The sequence below is a fragment of the Fusarium falciforme genome, chromosome 5, assembly GCF_026873545.1.
Source record: "Fusarium falciforme chromosome 5, complete sequence".
NCBI lineage: Eukaryota > Fungi > Ascomycota > Sordariomycetes > Hypocreales > Nectriaceae > Fusarium > Fusarium falciforme.
This window is the reverse complement of record NC_070548.1, coordinates 1,814,251-1,836,776: the sequence shown is the minus strand read 5'-3', so window position 1 is coordinate 1,836,776 and position 22,526 is coordinate 1,814,251. Positions and strand designations below refer to the sequence as shown.

At 52.8% G+C, this 22,526-nt stretch overlaps 8 protein-coding genes across 8 annotated transcripts; 2 read left to right on the top strand and 6 right to left on the bottom strand.

The window, feature by feature from the left end:
* Positions 1-576: 576 nt before the first annotated feature.
* Positions 577-789, bottom strand: NCS54_00679400 (Hypothetical protein; the record flags this gene model as incomplete). Its single annotated transcript, XM_053152239.1, has 1 exon — positions 577-789. One exon carries the CDS (start codon positions 787-789, stop codon positions 577-579), a length of 213 nt encoding a protein of 70 aa, XP_053008214.1.
* Positions 790-2,476: 1,687 nt separating this feature from the next.
* Positions 2,477-4,933, bottom strand: NCS54_00679300 (Hypothetical protein; the record flags this gene model as incomplete). Its single annotated transcript, XM_053152238.1, has 3 exons — positions 2,477-3,857; positions 3,919-4,800; positions 4,857-4,933. The coding sequence occupies 3 exons, from the start codon at positions 4,931-4,933 to the stop codon at positions 2,477-2,479; spliced, it is 2,340 nt and encodes a 779-aa protein (XP_053008213.1).
* A 2,300-nt stretch (positions 4,934-7,233) lies between these two features.
* Positions 7,234-10,934, bottom strand: NCS54_00679200 (Hypothetical protein; the record flags this gene model as incomplete). Its single annotated transcript, XM_053152237.1, has 2 exons — positions 7,234-8,623; positions 8,680-10,934. The coding sequence occupies 2 exons, from the start codon at positions 10,932-10,934 to the stop codon at positions 7,234-7,236; spliced, it is 3,645 nt and encodes a 1,214-aa protein (XP_053008212.1).
* A 2,989-nt stretch (positions 10,935-13,923) lies between these two features.
* Positions 13,924-15,054, bottom strand: NCS54_00679100 (60S ribosomal protein L5; the record flags this gene model as incomplete). The annotated part of the gene is made up of 3 exons (XM_053152236.1): positions 13,924-14,791; positions 14,849-14,886; positions 15,052-15,054. 3 exons carry the CDS (start codon positions 15,052-15,054, stop codon positions 13,924-13,926), a joined length of 909 nt encoding a protein of 302 aa, XP_053008211.1.
* Positions 15,055-15,462: 408 nt separating this feature from the next.
* Positions 15,463-16,440, top strand: NCS54_00679000 (Hypothetical protein; the record flags this gene model as incomplete). The annotated part of the gene is made up of 2 exons (XM_053152235.1): positions 15,463-15,513; positions 15,637-16,440. The coding sequence occupies 2 exons, from the start codon at positions 15,463-15,465 to the stop codon at positions 16,438-16,440; spliced, it is 855 nt and encodes a 284-aa protein (XP_053008210.1).
* A 59-nt stretch (positions 16,441-16,499) lies between these two features.
* On the bottom strand, positions 16,500-17,339 carry NCS54_00678900 (Methyltranfer-dom domain-containing protein; the record flags this gene model as incomplete). The annotated part of the gene is made up of 1 exon (XM_053152234.1): positions 16,500-17,339. The coding sequence occupies one exon, from the start codon at positions 17,337-17,339 to the stop codon at positions 16,500-16,502; it is 840 nt and encodes a 279-aa protein (XP_053008209.1).
* A 1,103-nt stretch (positions 17,340-18,442) lies between these two features.
* On the top strand, positions 18,443-19,663 carry NCS54_00678800 (Hypothetical protein; the record flags this gene model as incomplete). Its single annotated transcript, XM_053152233.1, has 1 exon — positions 18,443-19,663. The coding sequence occupies one exon, from the start codon at positions 18,443-18,445 to the stop codon at positions 19,661-19,663; it is 1,221 nt and encodes a 406-aa protein (XP_053008208.1).
* A 173-nt stretch (positions 19,664-19,836) lies between these two features.
* NCS54_00678700 (Hypothetical protein) lies at positions 19,837-21,893 on the bottom strand (the record flags this gene model as incomplete). The annotated part of the gene is made up of 6 exons (XM_053152232.1): positions 19,837-20,752; positions 20,802-21,032; positions 21,088-21,463; positions 21,535-21,584; positions 21,639-21,719; positions 21,778-21,893. 6 exons carry the CDS (start codon positions 21,891-21,893, stop codon positions 19,837-19,839), a joined length of 1,770 nt encoding a protein of 589 aa, XP_053008207.1.
* Between the last annotated feature and the right edge of the window lie 633 nt (positions 21,894-22,526).

Sequence of the window (22,526 nt, the reverse complement as noted above, 5' to 3'; positions counted from 1 at the left end):
GGTAGACGGACAAGTCTTGTTTGAAGTGTTTGAAGATTCAATATGTATTGGTTTTGGGTATCTATCAGCAGCTAAACAGGGTGCTTGCTGGTGCTTAACAAAAGAACTCGAATAATAAACAAAGAGGCCGTCGCAAGTTGTTGTTGTTGTTGTTGTTGATTAGGTAGGTGTTTTATTTCCCACTTTGTCCCCGTCCCTAGCGCCATTCATGTACCTGTTGATCGGAGGAAAGAAAATGATGCCATCGACGCTTGCGTGTCATGTTAACGCCCTTTTTCTCTCGGCGGGTCTCCACGTTTGGAGTAACAAGTGTCGTTATGTCACTCCGACGCGGGATGCCGTGATGCTCTCTCGGAGCTGGCCTTTTTCCCCCACAGGTTTTCTGGGCTGTTTTCATGGTGGATATTTGTTGTTGGGAGTTGTGGTCGTGTGCCAGGGGATGCATGTTGGGCCCCCAGTATGTAGAGGAGAATGCCGAAAAAAAAAAAAAGGAGATGAAAGCAGTGCGCCAGTTGCTAATCCCATGAAAAAAAGAGGAAAACTCGTCTAGCGAGTTGAAACAGAATGGTGACAAGTCTAGTGACGACCGTTGCGGTTCCATTCTGATTCCGACGCGTTGGAGGGACGTCGCTCGGAGCGGATCTGGGCGGGAGGAGAAGGAGAGCGCGAGAAGGGGCGGATGAAGGACGGCGAGGGCTGAGAGCAGTTGGGCTCTGGCGAGGGCTGTCGGGTCTGACGCCAGGAGGCGTAGATTTGCTTGCAGAGGTGGGCGGTCATTGTGTAGGTCATGATGGTGGTTGTTGATGTGTTGTTGAACACTTGAGTGGTTGTAGTGTGTGTGTAAGTGAGGTGGATGAGTATGCAGTCGAGTGACTAAGCTGGATGAATGAATCAATGTGTGGGATGGTAAGAGGAAAAGATCAAGAAGGGAAAGCTGGTCCTTATTTATTAGATTCCACGAGGCTCAAAGAGTTCCACTGACTGACACACACACACACACACCCGCCGTCAAAAGATGGGGGACGCCAGAACAGACGCGTGGGATCAATCAAGCCCCCCCTGGTCTGCAGTCTGACTCTAACTGCAGGCAGAGAGAGAGAGAGGTTCCACTCCAGGTACCGACGGGGACTGCCACTTGGGCGTTGTAGGTACCCGCTTCAAAGTCTTGTTCTGGGCTGTCTTTTGGCCCGAGTCGAATGTCACGGCCCATCCGCGAACCGAGACCCTTTCAACCTTCCAACTGGGGGCAGGAGAACCCGGAGGAGCTCCTCCCAGTGTGTTTTTTGACCAATCATGTTGATGACATTGTAATAATCAGCCGTGTGGCGGTGCGAAATCGCATGACCTTTTATCTGTGGCTGTGAAAGGCAACCGTAAAAACTCCCCTGAAAGTCTCGACTCAAGTCAGCAATGTTCCAGCTGGCGTGTACTTGCAAAGTAAGTGGTCGAGAGAACTAAGCCCATCAGCAACATCATCTGCAGGGAGCACAGACTAAGCCAATCTATGTATGCTCAGCTCTCCAAAGCTCAAAACTGCAAGCAGCGTCTCACCCTCAGATGGAACCACTCCCTCGAGCCGTTCCCAACGTGGGGGTCTGAGGCTTCCTATGCACGATTTCCCCTTCAATCGTGAGAGGACCCATCTTTGATTATCTCTCATCGTAGGTTGCATCTGCGGGATCGCCTGCCTTTTCGCTGGGGAATCGACAGTTCAGACTCTTGTGGCTGAGACAGTGACCACACGTGACACCACCATCTTCCCAAAATATCCCGGCTGGCCCCGCAACTCGATCAGCTCAGCCCTGTCGACTTCTGGGCTGAAGTGGTGCATCAGGACAACACCATCGTGGCAGTTGACGCCGGCGCTAGCCTAATTCTTCAAGTCCCTTCAACATCTAACCACCTTCCAGATTATTCTAGCTACACTTTGTCAAAGAGACTAGAGTCCATCTCTTCATCAAAGACCCATTGCTGTCCTTGTCAGTCATGACGTCTACTTACCCTGAACCCAGCCACCATCTCCATCTCGGCATTTGAGATTGTACCCCTCAAGGTGTTCAACTCCCAAGAACCTGGATGGCGTCAATCATCCATGACACGGCTTGAAACATCTCAGAGGCATCAAGGTCCTCATCTTCATCTCACGGATCCAATCACGCCAATGACAAAGAAAATCTTTATTCATTATATGCCCAACTGAACTTTTCTCCCTCAATAGCCTCTTCTCTCACCGGGTATATCTAACTAACTACCACATCAAAAAAAAGAGACATTCAAACTCTTGACCAAAATCCAAGAAACACCATGACGTCCCGAACCAGTGCACAAATACCAATACCAATACAAGCTCCCATATAATGCATAATGCCAGACATTCACCAAAATCACCACATCACCAGAAACATCCATGGCATGGGCCTGCAGTCAACATCGTGTTAATGTACTCCACCTCCACCTCATCTCATGCACCTCCAGCTTAGGCGTACGCTCTCCCCACCATGATATCCCCCACAGGCCGTCCCGAGAATGTCGCGTGTCCGGCATTCATCCCCACGCCTTCTCGCACCACCCCCCATCGCACCTCGAGCGCCTCCACGCCGCTCTCTCGCGGTACACGATGGCACCGCGCGCTGAGCACCGCCGAACAGGTTCCGCCCCGGAGAGTGAGCGGGTTTCCTGCCGGCTGGCCGCCTTCAACAGCACCCCGGGGATCCACTTTTCGGAGCGACAGCCCCGCGACTCCGAGGCCGAGCACCAACATAAGGGCAACAAGCATAAGTAGAGGCAATGGGCTGAAGCCAATGCCCGACATAGAACCCTCGCTGTGGTCGAGTGACACGAGGAACACACCTTGGCTCAGGAGAAACGCCATAGCTGTCACCATGAAGAAGAGTAGCCATGACACGGGTCGGGGTAGGGTAAGGTATAGTGAGGTCGTCTGTGCTCCGATGGGCTGACCCGAAGACACACGGAACGGGAGGAGAGAGCCGAGCGAGTACTGAGAGAACTCGTGCGAGAGGAACAGGAGCGTCACCAGCGCGTTGGTCGAGACGTACAGGACACCCAGGAGAAGCTGAGGCAGCGCAGCAATAATTGCCAGGCCAGCTCGTGATGATCCCTCAGGCAACTTGTATACCACCGTGGCATTGCCGAATGACGAGAAGGGGTTCTTGGGCCCTGCAAGAGCACCCAGCACCAGTGCCGCCACAGCCAGAGCAAAGGGAACGAACCAGGCCGAGGCCCAGACCGCCCATCGCGAGAACGAGGGCACATGATACCACCGGCTCGACTCCGTGAACCAGTACTTGGCCTCACGCTCACCCCAAATGCCCTTCTTGATCTCAGCCTTGGTGATGAGGCATGAATCCTGCGTGGTGGGATCCGGGTCGGCGAGGAACGAAGCAAGGGCGTCGCCAAGTGTGACAAGAGGGTTGAACGATCGTTGAGTGAGAGCCAAGGCGAGAGAGATAACCAGAGCGAGGACGATAACAAGGTTGACGAGGGTGATGGCTCCGAGGAGGGGTCCGTTGACATTGAGCGAAGCTTCGGATTCTCCCTGGTAAGGTTCAGCGAGGCAGTAATCGATCGAATCCTTGGAGCTGTTGTTTTCGTCGAGCAAGTCCGAAAGTAGGTCTCCCTTAGCGGTGTTAATTTTGGAAGAGTCGGACTTTGTCACGACAAGGCCAGAGCGGTAGTCAGTCTGGAACGCGTTGTCGAACACCGAAATGCACTCATCCGTCTCAACTCGAGTGAGAAGCGAAAGAGTCTTGGCGTCCTGGTTGGCGATAAACGATTTCGAAACGAGGCGAAGATCGGTAACGGGTGCCGTATGAGATGTGATGATTAGGCCATTATAGCTGTGAAACTGTCAGTATCTCTGCTGCTGGTGAGTAAAACAAAAACAAGTTAGTGACCTACATTACTTGAGAGATAACGGCGAGCACGAGAATGACTGCGGAGAGTGTAGCTCGTGTGGGTGAGATCAGAGACAGGTTTCGCACAGATGGGATGCCGATATCGAGCCACTTGCGCTGTTCGTGAGCGTTGTCCACCTCGGCGCGAGTTGGGCTGCTGAGAATCTGGAAGACGTAGTTGGCCCCGGCGATGAGGATAATGCCAAAGATGTTCACAACTGCGAGAACCCCTCGACTGATACCCTCCACCTGGTTCGACTTTCCCTCCATCAGAGACGAAACGTTGATCGAGATATGTCCCTTGGCAGCTGCAAGGGCGAGACAGATAATGGAAGCAACGAGAATGAGAAGGGCCAGAAGAACATTTGCAGCGACACCTCCCCTCCATCCAGCCATCAGTGATCGCGGAGCCTGTGGTCGTTCCTCCTGGAGCATCTTTTCCCGCTCAGCCGTGGGCGTACTTGGTCTCGAGTTGTTTGGTGAAGCCGAAGCCGAAGCGATAAAGTCTCCATCAGTTCGTGAGTCACGAGCGCGAGGGAACTGACCCGGCTCTGGGCTCTCTGGGATGCGGTGCTTCCGGGCTAGAGACTCGGGTGTCTCTCCGCGGATAAAGTGGACGACATAGTCGGGGATGATGTCGCTGCCCAGCACAGTCGAGACGGAACGGCTGATGCTGCCGGCAGCACGGCGAGGGAAAGAACCCGAGCTATGCGGGATAGATCGTGAGTTGGATTGTCGTCGTCCATAGGTGGGGATGGAAGATCGTGAGTTGGTGAAGCTGTGAAAGGGCCATCGGACAGTTTGCCGGCCTGAAGAAGAGGTGAAGCCTCGAGTCCGGCTCGTTGGGGGACGTGTTGTAGAAGATGATCCAGGTTCCTCCGAGATGCTGTTGCCGTGTAAGTCGACATCCGTTTCTGATGAGTAGCAAATATCATTCTTTACCTCTCAAAGTTCATAACCGAACCCGGCTTCTCCCAAACCCATGGTCGAAATCCCCGGGCAGAAGGGGGGCCCTCCATTGAAGTGATGGTCTATGAGAAGATGGATATGTTGGGGAAGAATATGCAAACAAGTTCAGATCAAGATGAAGGATGTAATGCCAGATTGTGAGCCAGAGAACAAGATCAAATGGTGGTAGCACTGCTTCTCCAAAGGGGACAAAATAGACTCGGTCACTACGAACGAGGCACAAATCAAGAACAGACAATGTGGGAGGGGGGAGATGAAAGGCTACGATGAGGAGCACGGCTAGCCTCAAAGACAGATACCAAGACGAAAAGAGGACGAGATAGAAGCGAAAAGAGCGGAAGAGAAGAAAAAATGAGTGAATAGAAAGGAAGGCATCAACAGTCAAGTCAAGCAACAGGACAGGACGTGTTGAAGGAGGAGAAGAGACGGGACGAGACGAGGGAAACCCGGGAACCAAGACCAGACGCGAGAGGAACACGACTGGAGAGTGCATGCTCGTCATTCAACTCCAAGGCGAGGGATCCTAGCTCTCGCAAGGATGCCCCTCAAGGGGTCCTTGTAAGCATTTGCATGAATTCGAGGGCCCCGCCGGCCAATCAACGCGGCTCGACGCCAACGGATATCCCGCCAGGGGGGCGTGCTCCTGTTTCGGGATCAGCACAAGGCTTTGGGGGCATAGCCAAGGTCGGAGTCGAGGTGGACAGTTCTTTTTAAATCAGGAGCAAGAATGGATCGAGTTTTGGTCCAATCCCCTCTGTGCTTGTGCGAACTTCAGGTCATGGATCCAGCACGGGCCAAACCACAGAGGAAGACGAAGAATAGACGCGAGCTCAACAGGCAACGAAGCCATCTCGTTTGACGCCGGTAGTTGGGTACCAAGCAAGCAACCCCATCTTGCATCACAAAGGTCGCGATTCGCTGTCGAAGCTGCATCTCGGGCGGTGAAAAAAGTCGGCCAGCCATCCAGCCTTGCCAGCTCAGCAGCATGCCACATATAACTCCCACGTTAAGACTGCCAGCTCTGCCCTTCTTTTTTCGCCGCCCGACAGCCAGTGACTCAACACGTCGAGGCTGGGCTTAAAACTCGGTCGCCTGGGCGCATCATCGACCCTCTCTCGTCAGATTCTCTGCTGTCCAGAGTAGCATCGACGAAGGAAGGTCTGGGGGGGCGGTGCAGGGCAGGGGATACACGCGCTAGAAAAAAGAGGGCCGTCCCATAGCGCCCTAGATCCTGGGTTGAAACACACAAGAAAAGAAATGTCAAAAAAGAAACACACGGACGGAAATAAAGATGGATGAAAGGTGGGAGATGAGTCCAACTGGTGAAGGCTCTTGACGTTCGAGAAGGCAGGCAGGCACGAGAGGGAAAGAAAGACCCTGTGGATTCCTTGTCGTCTCACACCCCGGCACAGCCTTAACCCAGACAAGGAATGGCCCGTGTTTCATCTTGCCTAGAACAGAATAGCGCACGTTGCAGGACGTTCTGGGTCTGGGTCTTCAAGTTTAATTAAGGGACGTGGCATCACGGGCCAACAGCATGCCACTGCAAACGTCTAAAGAGACGAACGCTTCATTTTGCTTGGCCGTGATAAAACCGTCTTACTCTTTCACTCACTCAGCTGTGTAGTGGATCACCATCACCTTGATTATCTCAAATCACCATGTCTAATTATATCCACTTCTTATGCACACTCTTGTCCTCCCGTCCAGCCCCCGGCACTCCCGCTCACGCGCATCAGGAATATATCAACCCTGGCAAATAGGCACATCATTCTCGATAAGTATGCGCAGTTCATATTACGGACCATCGATATATCAGCCCTGGACGTCATCCCCAGACCAGCCGGGAAAGGAAACCTTCCAGGGGAGCAGCTGAAGCACAAAAATAGCATCACCCTCCTTCACAAACGCCTATCCCTTGTTTCTTCCTCCCAAAACCTAGCTTTCGCAGATTGAAACAACATCTATTCGTGATAACATTGTTCCCTCGAGTCTCCAATAGAGGATAGTCAACGAGCCCCCAGCCCATCCCATCTTACAAAGCCCACTATCCTCTTCAAAGAGCACGCAACAGCAACAGCAACTCCCCGCTTAAAAGCAAAATAGAACCAGAAAATCGTAAACGAGCGCCGTGGCTATGCGAATCTTGATGCACTTTTCAGCACAAAACGTATCCTCCCCCTCAACCGCCCCTCCCGTTCCTTGATTAGACCAACAAGTCCTCGCGTCTACTCATGACGACAACAATGTCGTGATCATTCCTTTACAGTGCTCTTGTTGGGCAAACCCGCTCGATAACTTCCCCACTCTCTTCTCTTATCCCGAGTCTTCCGGACACTCGGTGCCTATTTCAGTCGGCGATCGCGCTCTCATCGATTGCGCTCTCGTCAGCTTTGTTGAGAGCTTCCGTATTCTTGGGAACAGTGATATTAGCACGAGCCTTGTGCTGTGCCTCGGCAAAGTGCTCCCAGTGCTCCGGATCACTCTCCTCCATGCTCTTGAGCGCAATATCACGATGCTCCTTGAATGCCCTCGCAGGGCCCTTCTCCTTCACAATTTCAAGAAGCTCTCCGCCAATATCCTCCGCAAGTTCCGAGAGCATGCGTACGTGCTTCGGGTCTGAGCTGATATCGTCGATGGTGCTGAATAGGTCCATCTGCTCCTGCTTGAAGAAGCCAACGCGGAACCGATGGCCGGCCCGGAGGATCCGGCCCTCTTCCTCTGCCAATGTCTTGGCCATCGAGTTCGACCTCGACAATGCTCCGGCCGCATTGAGCTCAGAATCATCCTCGTTATCCGAAAGAGCCAAAGAGGGATCCTCTGGTGGGAGTACGATTGGAGGCTCCACTGCTCCCTTGGTTTCGGCCCGTGGTCGGGTTGGCTTGGCAGGCTCCTCGCGTGTATCCGGATACTCGTCCTCGAAACGCTTGATGATACCCTGCAAGGTATCGTCCAAGAAAGTCAACCTACGCAGATTGTCCTGATCACCAGGGTTGGCCCTGGCTTTGGTCAGTGCTGGCTGGAGACGAAGCCGGATCTTGCGAGCTCCCATCAACAAATGCTTCGACATATCCTTGGCCTTTCCTCCCGTTGATAATGTTGGCGCGGGCCTCGATTCACCGTTCTCGACCTCACGGATGAACTCGCCCGACTGTCGCCGGGACTCATCGCCCCGGTTCTTCAAGCAACAGGTTAGCGCCTTGACCACGCCGGTGCCTCCAATAACATAGTCCTCGTCGGGTGCCGAACCATCGAGGTCGATATCCTCGTCCTGATCCAGCACGTCGTGTCCGACAAGATGCGCAAGGACATCGGGATAAGTATGGTGCTTGTGATCATGCCCCTCGAGACCATTCTCAGCCAAAGTTGAAGCAAGAGCCGCATTGACATCGGCATCAGGGATTCGTTCCATGTTCCGCAGGCAGTAGGCAACGACCTGCTTGGCCATTGCTTTGACGATTTCTCCAGACCGTTCGCTGGGAACCTCAATGTCCACACAGATGAGGCTCTTGGACACACGAGCAGCTGCGAGTAGGGAGGCATATAGAGCGCAGGCCTCCTCTTGGGCCTCCTCAGTCCTCGCGTCGGCCAGCTTCATTATCTCGGTGTTGTTGGTAATATTAATGTGTGCGAGGGCCTTGACCTCGGGCAGGACTTCAACCAGTGCAATCGCCTGCTCTGGTGTCATCTGAACATCCTCGAGATGAATGCGCTTCAGGGCTTTCATCTTGGGCAGATATCTGGATCAAGTTAGTCAACCGATATATGCATATGGTAAACAATTATGAAAACTCACCTTCTGAGCAGACCGACGGCGCTGGGGGTTGACTGGAACAACGCCGGATTCTGCGACAGATCGATGAAGCGAAGCTCAGTCAACTTGGCCATGGTGGGAAGAATCTTGCAGAGAGATGATGGCGACAGGTTGCAGCCAGCCAGACTCATCGCCCACAATGTCGATTGATCGTTGTTGATGGCCGCCGCTAGGGCCTCGGTGTGCTCGCTGAGATCGTTTCCGCCAAGATCTAGGCCCTCACAGTTACCGGCAGCGAGGAACTTGATGATATGCCGCACGCCTTCCTCATCGATCTGATTGTGTGATACACCCAGCCGGCGAACACCACACTTTACTAGCCCGTCAATAATTGTGCCCAGTTGCTCCATGCTCAGGCCAGTCTCGCTCAGGTTGACCAATTCGAGAACTGAGCCGCCAAGACGTTCCCCAAGAGCCTTGGCAAAAATGTCTGATATACCTCGGGGGATTTGAACGCCATTGGGCAGTGAACCATTCTGCGGCATCTGAGGTTGGCGAGGGAATTGAATCTGGGAGAGGTCAAGGAATTTGAGGGATCGACAGAGGTAAGTGAAGAGAGACAGATGTTTCCAACCGTCAGGACCGATCTTGTTGTTTCTCAATACGAGTCGTTCCACAACACCACCTTGCTCCTCGAGGTCGTGCTTGGGTTTCCCTCGTTTCGGGACAGTGCGCTTTGCTGCAAGGAGGCCGGCCAAGATGACTCGTAGACCCTCGTCGCTCAGCCCACTGTTCTCCAACAACACTTCCCGAACAGGTACGACAGCCAGATAATCTCCAAGGGTGATAAGATCTGGTAGTTGGAGCCAGTAGTTGGTTAGATCGAGCTTGTTCACCATGCCAGTCGAGGACGAGTAATTGGACGAGTCGTTGAGCTGCTCAGTGATCTTCTTAAGGATCGGCGTCTCGCGTAACTGACAGCATCTTCGGTAGATGCGAACAGGGTTAGTAGTTGGGTAAGACGTCGTCTTAGGAGCCTTGACAACCGGGGGCGTCTTGGTGTTGGTGGAAGAGTCGCTACTGTCATAACGAATTTCCATGGGGATTGATCCATTGGCCTCTGCGAGCTTGCGCTTCTTTTCCTTCCTGGCCTTGCGCTCCTCCTCGCTCTTCTTTTTCTTCTCCTTTTTCTTAGTGTTCTCTTCCTTCTTCTCAGATGCCGGGGTCGTGTTGTCGTTGGTGGACTCGTTCTTGGCGGCCGGAGCAGCAGCAGCAGCAGGAGGAGGAGGAGGAGGAGGAGGAGCTTCAGTTCCCTCCTTCTCGGGCTCTTTGGGCAGAGGTTCCCCAGTGCTCTTCACTGCCCCATTGGTCTCCTTCTGTTCCTCTACAGCCTTTGGGTTTTTGAGGGCCTCCCCCTCACCCTTTTCCGTGATCTTTTTCTTTTGCACCTTGTCGACATTGTTAGGCTGCGCAGCTTCACCTTCGGCGTACCGAGGCATTGGCGCAATTTCGACGTCGACGCAGAAAGCCACCCTTCGCAATTTGGCGCAATGGAGTTCGGATATAGGACATCGCTCTCGGTTCTGGTCCACATTCAAAACCACCCTGTCGACCAAGCCGTGTCCTAACCTACCACCAGGCGAGAGTGCACCGCTGGAGGACGAGGATAGACGTCTAAACACACCCAGGAAACCGGCTTGACCACTCTTTGGCGGGGCTGGTATATAAGGACCGTCACCTTCGGGTTTGGAGGCATGTTGCAGGACAGCATTCTTTGTATGCGAGAGCTTGGGAGGAGCGGGATCGGAGGCTGGACTGGGTGTCTCTGGTATTGAAGCCGGTGTGGGCGGGTTGGCGGGCGGCGAGCTGGAGGAGAACTTTGCGGAAATATTGGAGAACCATGAATTGCGACGGTGCGGCGGAGTTCCAACGGGAGTTGGTTTATCTACAGAATTCGAGCGCGAGGGTCTTCTTTGAGTAGCGGAGCCGTTGGAAGGTACGGCTTGGCCATTATTTGTACCGTTGGTATCGGGCGACGGGCTGTCTGTCGGGGCCGAAGCCGGCGATTTTGGTCTCGAAGTTGCGCCAGGAATCTGTCGCGGCAGGGCTGGCGAGGGACCCTTGGAAGGAGGTGAGTTCCTTGACGCTTTTTCTAATCTTGGGGTTAGCTCGGAGTCGTCGTCGTGTTTATCGCGGGAGGCGATGCGATGAGACGAGGACGGGTGGCGACTTGGAAACATGCCTTTGGGAGCGCCATGGGTCATCCAGCTCACATCAACGCCGTGGACCTGCTCCATGCTGGGATGGCGGCAGCGACGAGGCTGAGGAATGTGGATAGGAAAGTAATAGATGGGATGCTGTGGATATATTGGGGTGAAGGAATATCTCAGATATCGGATCAAGGGAGGGATTTGTAAAGGAAAGAGGAGAGAAGGTGTGTCGAGGTGGTGGTGGTGGACGGCGGGCGAATGCTGGAGATGGTTGAGGGTGGGCTGGATTTGGTTAAGAATGGTTTGGTTGAGTGGAGGGAAGCTAGATTGGATTGCCCTGCTCAAGGTCCAGTAGTAGCAGGTACCCAGTAACTAGGTTGGAGTACCGGGAACGGTGGTGCGCTTGCGCTTGTGCTCTATCCGTCGAGTACAGGTACATTTACTTTCTACCGGCATTAGTCGCCTAGCGCGAGTCGGACGCTGGCATGGCTCGCGGTCTCGGCCTGGAGCGGGACAATGATGACGGGGGGAGATAAACAATGAGGCTTCAGTCTCTTCTTCTTGTTGTTCTTATTCATTGACTGACAAAGTTATGCGCAGGCGGGGGGCAAATGTGCGGGCGTACAAGTACTGTCGACTTGAGGCGAGGGAAACGAGTGGATTACATCCATGTATCATGGCCATCCATTCATCGCCATCTCCAGCTCGGGTGCTTGCTTTGCTTGTGCTGACCAAGGCATAAAAGCAAACTAAACTCTGTACTTGTACCCTACTAGCTAGGGCTGGATCATCAAGCATGACGGGGTTTGTGGAGTCCTTGACTGACGGATAAAGATGCATGGTCACTTTTCTGTACGCGGGATGAGAGGGGGGGGATCTGATTGATACCATTGACGAACAAGCTCGCAAAAAGGAGACTGACTGAGCGAGTGTAAGACCATGACAATTTCAAAAAGGCCTTGTTCCCAGCTCCAACCAACACAAGCAAATCCCCATGATCAAACGGCAAACGGGTAGAGGAGGCTTCGGGCGGGCAAAGAGTGTCGGTAGGTACCCCGGCTTTATCGGCGTCAGTGCGAGCGCCGCGGCCGATTCTAGCGACCACCACCCATCATGGGTCGGTGAGATCCTGGATCCCGGATATCCAATCCTCGGAGACTGGGCACGGGAGAGAGATTTTGCTTTGTAATTCTATTCCGTCCAGCCAGCCTTGAAAAACCCAATCCAACTTGTCGTGGTTTTCAGCCATCGAGATGCAAACATGGGGGAAAAGGGGTAAACCGCCATTGTGAGCTGGGGAGAATCAAAACAATGTCCCCCCCTCGTGGGTTTCCTGTGCTGCAACGTCTGCTGATGCATCTCCCCTCAGCCCATGATGGGCACAGAGCAGAAATCGACAGAGGAGGAAAAAATCGTCACACAATCCATCACTCGTGATACCTGGTAACTGACAGGTTGCAGAACCCTCGAGGCGCACGTGTCTTGTAGGGAAATCTTGGCGAAAAGCGATGGATGTCATCAGGGTTCGCTGCTGTTGTTCCCCGTCACACAACATCTATGGGATCCATTTCTCTCTCACCTTCAGCCTTCACCTTGTGTCTTGTTTAGGAGGCAAGTCCGGGGAGCCAATCAGACTGGTATTGAAGGTAAGGAACATGACATCAAAGGGGTGAGGAAGGCATAAAAAAAAAGCAAAAAAGGTGCCCAGAGATGCCGAGCTTCGTCCACTACGTGCCGAGACATGGAAGAATCCCTTTACACGCATAGCGCGCATCCTTCGACTTTTTTGACAGATACTGAACGATTCCTTTTCTATCACGACCAAACTGCCTGACTTTTCCATCTGGTCTCCGATCCCAACCTCTGGACATGGCTGATGATGGGATGTTTTGGCGTTACTTTCGGCTGCCCCTCCCTTGCACGCGCCACCCCAAACAGAAATCGTCACCAAACCCACAGATTGTCTGATGCGATGGGATGGATGGATGGGGATACCCGCGCGGGTGCCCGCCCGCATCACGTCGGGGCCGGAACATGCGCCCGCTCCGAGAGAGAAAGACAGAATCGGGAATCGCCACGACGTTTTCCGCTGAAAAAATAACGAAATAACGCCCGAGCCCCAGCAAACAAGTCTCTAGCTCCCCCTGCCGAGCTTGCTTCCCGTGGCGGTCGCTTGTTCATCGTCAACAGAGTGCCGACCTCGGCCCGCGATCCCATCATGTTTTCCTGCTCGAGACGACCTTGATTTCATCATTATCCAAGGGTCCTGCTCCGTCAGTATCCACTCCCGGCGTCAGGTTCCGTTCCGTGGAGAGCGAGAGCCATTATTCCCCCCCTTGAATTGATGGGTCCCCCGCCTTCGTCACTCACTTCTATTCTCCCGTGATGGATACATGCAACCTCCAATACAATGCCGCCGCTCGGGACTGGACTGCAGAAGAGGGATATTTGTCAATCGCTTCCGTCAGCCGCCTCTAAGCAACCCCCGTCACTGTCCGAGTCCGACATACCCGGAGGGAACCCTAACCCCAGCGACGGTGCCAGATTACTCATGCATCCTCATGCTCATGCTCCATCGGTCTGGTATAACTTTAAGAGAGATTAGCTCCGGGCCGTTTCTTCCAGGTCGCGAACGTCCACGAGATGCAAGACTTGGTTGGAAACTCTCTCAGCCGTTGTCTTACCAATGAGCCCACCACCCTTAAGCCTCATGTCAGCAGCAGTTCCGAGACTTGGCGATGGTGCCGTGCCCTAAACTCAATGACTTGAGAAAGTTCAACGTCAGCCCTGCCAGCGCTCGTTTGAGTTGCATGCACCTCTCAGACTAGGCCCACAACGGGCAAGGGCACACGCACACACATGCAGTACAGTACACACACTCACACGACACGACAAGCACAAAACTTGGATCGAGTACAATCAGACACCCGTTCACCACAGCTATGGAATTTGGCGGGAAGGTATCTTTTTGATAATTCATTCATGTGACCCAGTGTACGGACCTTTCCTTTCCTCGAAACTCCAAACCCAATGCCAAGGTTAACAATCGTCAAATGCCCACACGGTTGAAAACTTTTTATTCCTCCTCCAGGAGCTCGGCGATGCGCTCCTGCACCCGCTTCTCCTTCTGCTCCTTGGTCTGCTTGGGGGTTCGGTACTTCTTGGAGATGGCCTTCCACTCCTCCTTGGTCTTCTTCTCACCCTCGCCCTCGACCTTCTTGAAGGGGTCCTCACGGATGGCGGCGTGGGCCTCAGTGTAAAGGTCCTCAAGACCCTCAGCCTCGACATCGTCGTCGATGTACTTCTGGAACTGGCTGCGGTAGCGCTCCTCATCGTCGTCGGCAAGCGTCTCCATGTACTCGGCGACGTGGCCACCGTAGATGTAGTTGCGGAGAACGTCAGCGTCGAGCTCCTTGGTCTCGATGTCGTAACCGGGGAATCGCTTCTCGGAGTGGGGGACGAGGATACCACCGTCAGAGGCACCCTTCATGGCACCAAAGACACGGGCACCGGTGGAGGTGCGCTTCAGGCCAACGTCGAGGAAGACCTTGAAGGGGCGGCGCTCGCCATCGTCGGTCTCGGCGGCCTCGGTGAGGGTGAACTCACCATCGGCCTCCTCGACACCGGTGAAGTCCTCGTCGAGGCCGAGCTTCTTGAGGGCGCGGCGGGCGATGAGGAGACCGGTGGCGTAGGCAGCGGCCCAGTTGGTCAGACCGTGCTCGATACCGTAGGCCTTGAGCTCGTGCGAGTAGGCAGAGACGAAGACCTTGTCGCCAGAGATCTCAGAGGTGACGATCTGGCAGATGATGTCCTTGTTGGTGAAGCGGACGACGAGGCGGTACTTGGGCGCATTGTACTTGTTCTTGGCCTGGGTGATGAGGCGCTTGCGGGCGTAGTAGTCGGTCTTGCCCTGCTGGCGGCGCTTGTACTTGGTTTGGTAGCGGCTGTGATTTGGTCAGTATGATTTCGTCTCCAAAGTAGGGTGAAGCAGAACAACTCACCTGTAGTACGCGCTGTTCTTGACCAACTTGTGGAAAACCTATCGCACATCCCCGAGTCAGCAATTTGCGCTTCAGATTTGCTCATCCTCCTTCCGAAGCAACTTGCGGTGACTCTCGTCGAGCAATTGGCATTTCTGCCGAGAATAAAAACATCTAGAGGAGTCCTCTGCTGAGCGACTCCCCCGAGATAGGCCTCAACTTACCATCTTGACGGTATTTGCCAACGACGACGTGTGATGCTGAGGTTGGAAAGTTGATGGAGGGATTCAAAATCGGGCTGGTGGGGGATAATACTTTTCTGTGCCCTAATGAATCGCCAAAATCGCTTAGCTCGTGCCTGTGGACCTGGGTTGGGGACGAGGCACGTGATCCAGGACTTGGGGCCGATGACCGATAAGAAGGTCTTATCTTAACAATTTTCCCCGCGGAATGCTGGGGAACCCATGCCGAGGCTCATGGGTGGGGTTCCTCGGAGTTGAATGTCCCAAGCTCCGGCTTACACTTGGGTGTCATCGTCGAAGAGTAGCACAGACTTGACTCCAAGACTTGACCGCTGATTTTCTGAACTATCATCATCATTTTCAGTGTATAATCTCAAGTTCCGTCCAGCAAAGATGCCAGAAGAAAAGCCCAAGGTTCTCCTCTTTGACATTGGGGGTGTATGTGTAAGTAACATCAACACTCTTGACCATCACCCCTTTCCGTCTCTTCCGGCTGTTCAGAGCTTTCCTTCCCCATACGAAACCGCGAATTCGCATAGCAGTTCCTTCAATGCTAACATTCTCCAGGTCGTGTCGCCATTCCAAGCTATTTTGGACTATGAGTTGAGCCTGGGCATCCCCCCTGGATGGGTCAACTACTCCATCTCCAGCACCGCGCCCAATGGATATTGGCATCGGCTAGAGAGGGGAGAAATACCCATGGACGACTCATTCTTCAGTGGATTTACCCAGGACCTTCATGATCAAACCAGATGGGAGGCGTTCTACAAGAGAGAACAGGGCAAAAATCCCAAGCTTTCGAAAGAGACACCTCCTGTTCCCGATGTCGATGCGAGATGGCTATTTAACGAAATGATGACAGTCTCAAGCAGTCCTGATCCTTGGATGTATCCAGCGCTGAAGAATCTCAAGGAGAGTGGCCAGTATATCCTAGCTGCCCTAAGCAACACGGTCATTTTCCCCCCAGGTCACAAGCTCCATATCGACAACTTCTTTGACGAACCGGTCCGAGCACTGTTCGACGTGTTTGTTTCTTCGGCTCACGTTGGAATCCGCAAGCCGGATCCCAAAATGTATCAATTCGCTCTCACGCAAATTCGCGAACACGCAGAGACCTTCAAATGGTTGCCTCGGGGTCAGGGGCTTGGCTGGGATGAGGGCATTGAGGCGGGAGATGTGGTGTTTCTGGACGATATTGGTGAAAATCTGAAGGAGGCGCGGAAACAAGGATTTCGAACAATCAAGGTGAAATTGGGGAGGGCGTTTGAGGCTGTGGATGAGCTCGAGCGAGTGACTGGCCTGAAGCTCGCTGGCGACCATCCAAAGATACCCGTTGAGCCCAAATACCATCAGGTGAAGGCGAAGATGTAAGGCGATATCATAATGGGTTTGGAATTAGAAATTAGAAACTGAGCGAGATGCGTCGTATCTCAAACTTTTCGGGCAACATAAACATAGAGAATGTCAGACACTTCAATCTTGCCGTCGACTGCAGCATTCTCCCACTCCTGCTTGAACTTGTCTCGGCCACTGGCTCTCAGCGTGTCCGCGGTACCCGTACCAGCAAGAGGACCGTTCAAGATCTGATCAAACTGCGCATCGGCTTGGTCGAGGTCGAGGTACGTGTTGCCGAGACCCAAAGCCTTTTCCACAATCTCTACCTTTTCAACCACAAAGCCTTGTCGCTCTAGTATCTCGCTGAAGGTGTCTTTGGACTTGATCCAGGTTCGATTCGAAGGGAAAGGGAGACCCAAGCTTCTAGCAACCTTTTCTACCAAGAGGCCAGAGGGAAGGTTTCGCTCGTGGGTGATGTCAATTACGACTCTGCCACCCGCCTTGAGATAGTCGCGCCAATGGGCAACGACCTGCTCTGGGTGCTCGAACAAGACAAAGGCGTTTGAGCAGAGAACGAGATCGAAGCTACCCTTTTGCACGTGTGGACATCCGGTCAAGCTGGTAACATCGTGCTGAACCAGCGTTAAGCGACGAGCCAGAGTTGGGTTGTCTTTGAGCTTCTCCCGCGCCTTGTCGAGCATGGCAGCTGTGGCATCGACGCCAACGACAAAGCCCTGATCGCCAACTCGCTCAGCTGCAATTATGGCGTCCAGGCCAGTTCCGCACGCCAGGTCAAGGATGCGATCGCCGGGCTTGATGGGCACTACATCTGCGAAGCGTTGGCTGTATTCCGGGTGCCAGGAGTTCTCATAGTCGGTTGCCCGCGGGGTATACATGCGCTGAGCCGAATCAACCTGGCTCTCAAAGGAAGTCATCGTGTTTCTCGAGTATGGTTCTGGAGTGTATGCGCTTGGTTGATCGGATTGAGGGGTTGATGGTCTTGCAGCGACAAACTCTATATTTGTAGTTCGAAGCGTACTTGAACGCGGCTACAGTAATCAATGTTGGTCATGACTGATGGTGAGTCGCCAAACCCGAGGTCGGCACACTATTGAGGCTGGTTGATGTAGTTGGTTGGTTTCTGATCACGACATTGTCTCTAGTGGTGGTTGAGTCATCTACAGGCCACTCTGGACTGAGGGAATTCCATCCCCATCGGCATGCATCTTACACAGGAGGTATGCTGCCTAGCACAGATCTATTGTTGGATAAGATAACAAGATGAAAGTGGAAGAACTCATGGCTTCTATTCTTGCGCCATCTTCTCCACTTTCCGCCCTTCCCGTAACGGCCCGCTCCCCCGCGCTGACGATGCCTGCGATGCCTTCATAAACGTCATCAGCTACAAGGAGATGGGATCTAGATCCGGGTCGAGTTTCAGCGGATGGGCTAACAATGTCGTAACGCAAGGCGCAGTCAGGGCGAATGTGCAGAAATGTGCCTCGCCTCGATGCGGGTGCAAGGCCTGAGACCGGGGTGTCACTCTGGGGCTGAATCACTAGCCAAGACTCATTTCCTACACACTCACAACTAACACACGAGAATGGATACAGACTGTACTGAATATTCAGAGTACTGTTGATGTTTTAATGCCGTTTTCAAGAGAATATACGATGCTCATACTCGGGACGAAATGAAGCCTCATCGTCGACAAAAGCTATCCGTCTCCCACGAGAAGCGATGGATGCCTGAGCTACCAACCAACACCTGTTGGCAGCTCCCTCTCTGTTACGAGTCTTCATGCAGCCATCACGAGGGGCTCCACCCAGCTGATCCCACCTCCCCCTTCTGGCCAGCATCATGACCCAAGTCGCGACAGTTTGGAGGCCCTCCAAGCCGGCTTCGCCTCGATGGGCGCTTAACCCCCATCTCGGGGTAGGTGCTATATATCGTCGAGTATCTGCGGGAATGTTGGCATAGAAACCATCACCAACCTCCTCTTATCCAATCCTCTTATACCGTGGGCGTTCCTTGCACAATGGCCGCTTCTCCTTCTGTTACAACATGGCCTGCCACGGCCTCCGCTCTGCGGGAGCTGCTCGACATGGATGCCTGCCACAGCATGAAATGCCATGGCAAGACCCAGAAGAAGGACAATCCGCGGTGCACCAACAATATCAACAAGAACGACTGTAATAAAGCGGCCGAGCTGCTCGACCAGATTGTCGAGCTTGGCAGTTTCAAGGCTGCTCAATCAATCCTCTCTGAGCTCGCATATCTAATCATGTGCAAGAACAAGAGGGTGGGCCATGGGGACAAGTTTGGTCCCATCCAGATCTCAGACTGGAGAGTCAAGCTTGAGTCAATTCCGATTCCTTCAGTCGAGGACGAGGAACAAGAGGATACCTCATCAGAGGATGAAGCTGAGGATTACTCGCCAACACCTCCCTCATCAGCCTGGCATTCAGATGCCGAGACTGACGAGGAGACTTCCACACAAGAGGACACCCCAGACTTGGCCTCCCAAACACCTCCATCCACAGCAAACTCCCCCAAGACCACCAAACAAGCCAAGAACGTTCACAAGTTTGAACGCTACAGCATTGTTCGATCAACAACATTCATCAATAAGAAGATCAGAAAGCTCTTGCTCCGCCCACTTCTGAAAACCGAGACTTATGTTGATGGATACATCTACACCTACACCTTTCCCGAAAGCTACCACGACGCGGCGCCCTACCTCAAGATAGGCTTCGCAAGAGACGTACAGGCGCGGATGGCTTGCTGGGAGGCCCAGTGCGGGTACCGTCCCAAGGTCCTCGTCCAGCAGAGCGCCGACCACTACGCCAAGATTGAGAGGCTCGTCCACGCACAGCTGATCAACCAGCGCAAGGTCGAGGCGACGGGCTGCCCGGAGTGTGGCATCCGTCACAACGAGTGGTTCAGCGCCAGCTCGCTTGACGCATCTAGGGCTGTGAGCCTGTGGGCATCCTGGATGAGGCAGATGCCCTATGATGAAGAGAGGCAGCTGAAGGGCAAGTGGAAGGCTCGCATCGAGGGTCTTGACATGAGTGATGCTGCCTGTTGGGAAGAGTTGGTGAATGCCATCTACGTTGACGACGAGGATGATCTCTCTGAAGAGGATGAGTTCCAGTGGTCTACTGACGACGAGTCTCACCACTCTGCAGAGGAGTACGAGATTTATGACAGTGAGGACGAATATGATGACAAGAGCGGGTCGGATGATGAAGAGGAATGATGGTGGATGTGAAACGATGCTTGAGATGACGATTGTACGATTTACGCCGCAATGGCTGGAGTTTTGGCTGAGTTGGCATTGTTTTACTATAGATTTCTTCCGTTATGATACCCATAGAGTTATTGATTTGCATTTTCACATATGCCATGCGATCCGACAGGTCACACATCAAATTACCATCCAAATGGCCGAAAGTTCCATGCCATGTCATTCAAAAGCCCTCCAAGCCGCGTCATGCCCTCTTCAGTCTCGCCATCTCTTGCCTCCATCGAGAAGCAATGCATAGAGGGCATCTTGTCAGCATGTTCACCTTTGAGTCTTGTCTCATACCACTCCTTCAGCAACCGCGTCTTCATGGCTAGCTCCCCCAATGTGCTATCCTCGGCCTTTTCCTCTTCAGAGAGCGTATCTCCTGCCACGGCAGCAAATTCTTGCATCGCCTTCATGTGCTGTGCCTCTGCCTTCTCAATGTGTGCCTGTATCTCCCCCAGCACGACGCTCAGGTCGAGTGTCTGCCGGGCGGCCATGGGGTCCCAACCAGGGGCGTCGACGAGCAGTAGACGTGCCGCTAGAACCATGACAAACGCAGCTTGATCAGTGGTTATAATTGAACGTTTTAGTATTTCCTCTGGTGGAGAGGATAGTAGAAGGTCAAAGAAGGACCGTATGGCATCAAGACAGTTACGGAGGCAGATCAAGAGATAAACGAACGGTGCAACGCCTTCGTCTGGATGATCTGCCACCATAACGGCAGGCTCGTAAAGACGTACTAGAGTGTACTGATGATAAAGCTGGAAAATCCGATGATGATTTGCAGCATCATTTCGAGTAGCTACTTCGGCAAGGCGTTCCAAATCGGCTCGAAAACGACGCCCATTACCTTCGAGGAGAAAAGCATAGGGCCTAGAGAGGGTCCGCTCATGTGGTTCACCGAAGCCTTTTGACAATCTTTCGCTCATCTCGATAAATCGTACGAGATGTTCTAGGGCGGGGCTGGATGTCGTGTTTTGGGAGGCTGATATGTTGTTGCAGCAGATATCAATATGTGTTGAGTCAAGGGGGTTGCTTCGAGACTGTTTGGTCGAGATACTTGAATACGTCAGTGGTTTGCTACAAGATACTCATATTTTACACTTACACAGAAAGAACGCAGTAGAGTCCAAGAAGACAACGTTGCTCATCCAGAGAATGTGTTTTTACTTCTTGTCGCATCTTTTCTGTCAGACCCGAGGTCCCTGACCGACTATTACTATTGACCTGCTCAGGCAATGATGAGGATATTTGAGTAGTTCCTAGCTTGTGTGCATATCCAAGGCCAAGGAAAGCCAGGTTCGTAACTTGGCCTTCATCGATGTAGCAAGTATGCGCCCTGTTTAGCTGTGTTAGATATAAGCAACGTACTGCAAAATGAATGAGCATCTTACCAGGCGGCGACAACTAGCAGACCCTGGAGTAGATCCAGAGTCTTTTCTTCCTCTACCAGCATTCTGTAGCCTAGGTACGCAAGCGTGTTGCGTTTCATCTTTACAACTCTTGATCTAGGCAATGGCGAAGCAACGAGCATGATGGCTCGGAACAAGAAGGGCTTCTCCTTGTATAAGACTTCGGCTGTTAAGTCTTCCTTCACGATTATAAAGGGAAAGTGTGATGTGTGATTCTGGCGGAAAGTAGTCAAAGCAAGAGTTGCTTGGAGCCATGAGAGCCCAAACGGAGGTTGCAGAGTCTGGGAGTCCAACGGAGAATCGGCCTGCTGATTATTCTTGACCAGACCTCCAGCACCTCTTTCATGACCTCCAATATCTGCAATCAATCAGTTGAAGCTATTAATTACGGGACCCTGCTTTTTTGGGTAGAAAAATGGCCTTACATACCGTTGTTCTCATGACCCCCTGGGATGGTGGTTTGCTCTAGGGTAGTCGAGCTTGAAGCAACATCAGATACCTAATCTCATAAATCTATCGTAATTTAACCATACCTGTCACTGATCTTTATCCTCCTGGGCTTTCTCAAGCTTCTCGTAGACTGAGGCGTGCATTCGATATCCAAGCCTTGGCACCTTTACTACGTCACCCATCTGTTCTCAACAAGAAAGAAGCATAAGGGTGAATACTCACCTATCACACAAATGGCGCGCAACATTCTCTTGCTGAAAACGACATTTCGCCTTCGCCTTTACACAAGAGACGCAGGATCTGAGCCGGCGTGGCGGACTAGAGGGTCTTTCCGCCATGGTCGGCGAGGGTTTTCGAGGATTGTTCCTGGATGGTGATGAGGTCAGTCAGCAAGTGTGGTAGTTAGACTATCCAGCCTAGATTCGGACCAAGCTTAACCCGGCGTGACCCTCAGGGATAAAACATACTCTGCGTTCCACATCGAGACTGAGTATTCAGGTATCTTCTATCGCGCACTAACTGCCCAATATCCTACCACCCCAACACCAATATCAACGTTTTCCAGTCCGGCCGCTTGCATCTCGCTTGTTGTCTCGCTCTCGCTTCGTGCTTTTATTCGACTTTCCTAGCCTCAAGTATATACGAGGCTAGAACCTCTATATCTCACTGCCCACATAACTAATGAGCGCGGAACTCTCAACCACGAGAAAAAGAAAACACAATATCAAACATGTCCTGTGAGCCATGATATGTAACGAGGAACAATGCCCCGAGATTGGTCCAGGCCTCGACTCCCTTCCCTTCCTTTCCTCCCGCCTTGAAAACGCCAACGCCAACCCTGAATCAAACTGTAGTGGTATCTGTTTGCAAAACATATTCTTCCTGACCTGACACAGATGCCCTATATCTCCAAACGCCGCACCCATGGCCCAAATCTCCATTGGGCTGCTCTTGCTTCTTCTCTACTCGCA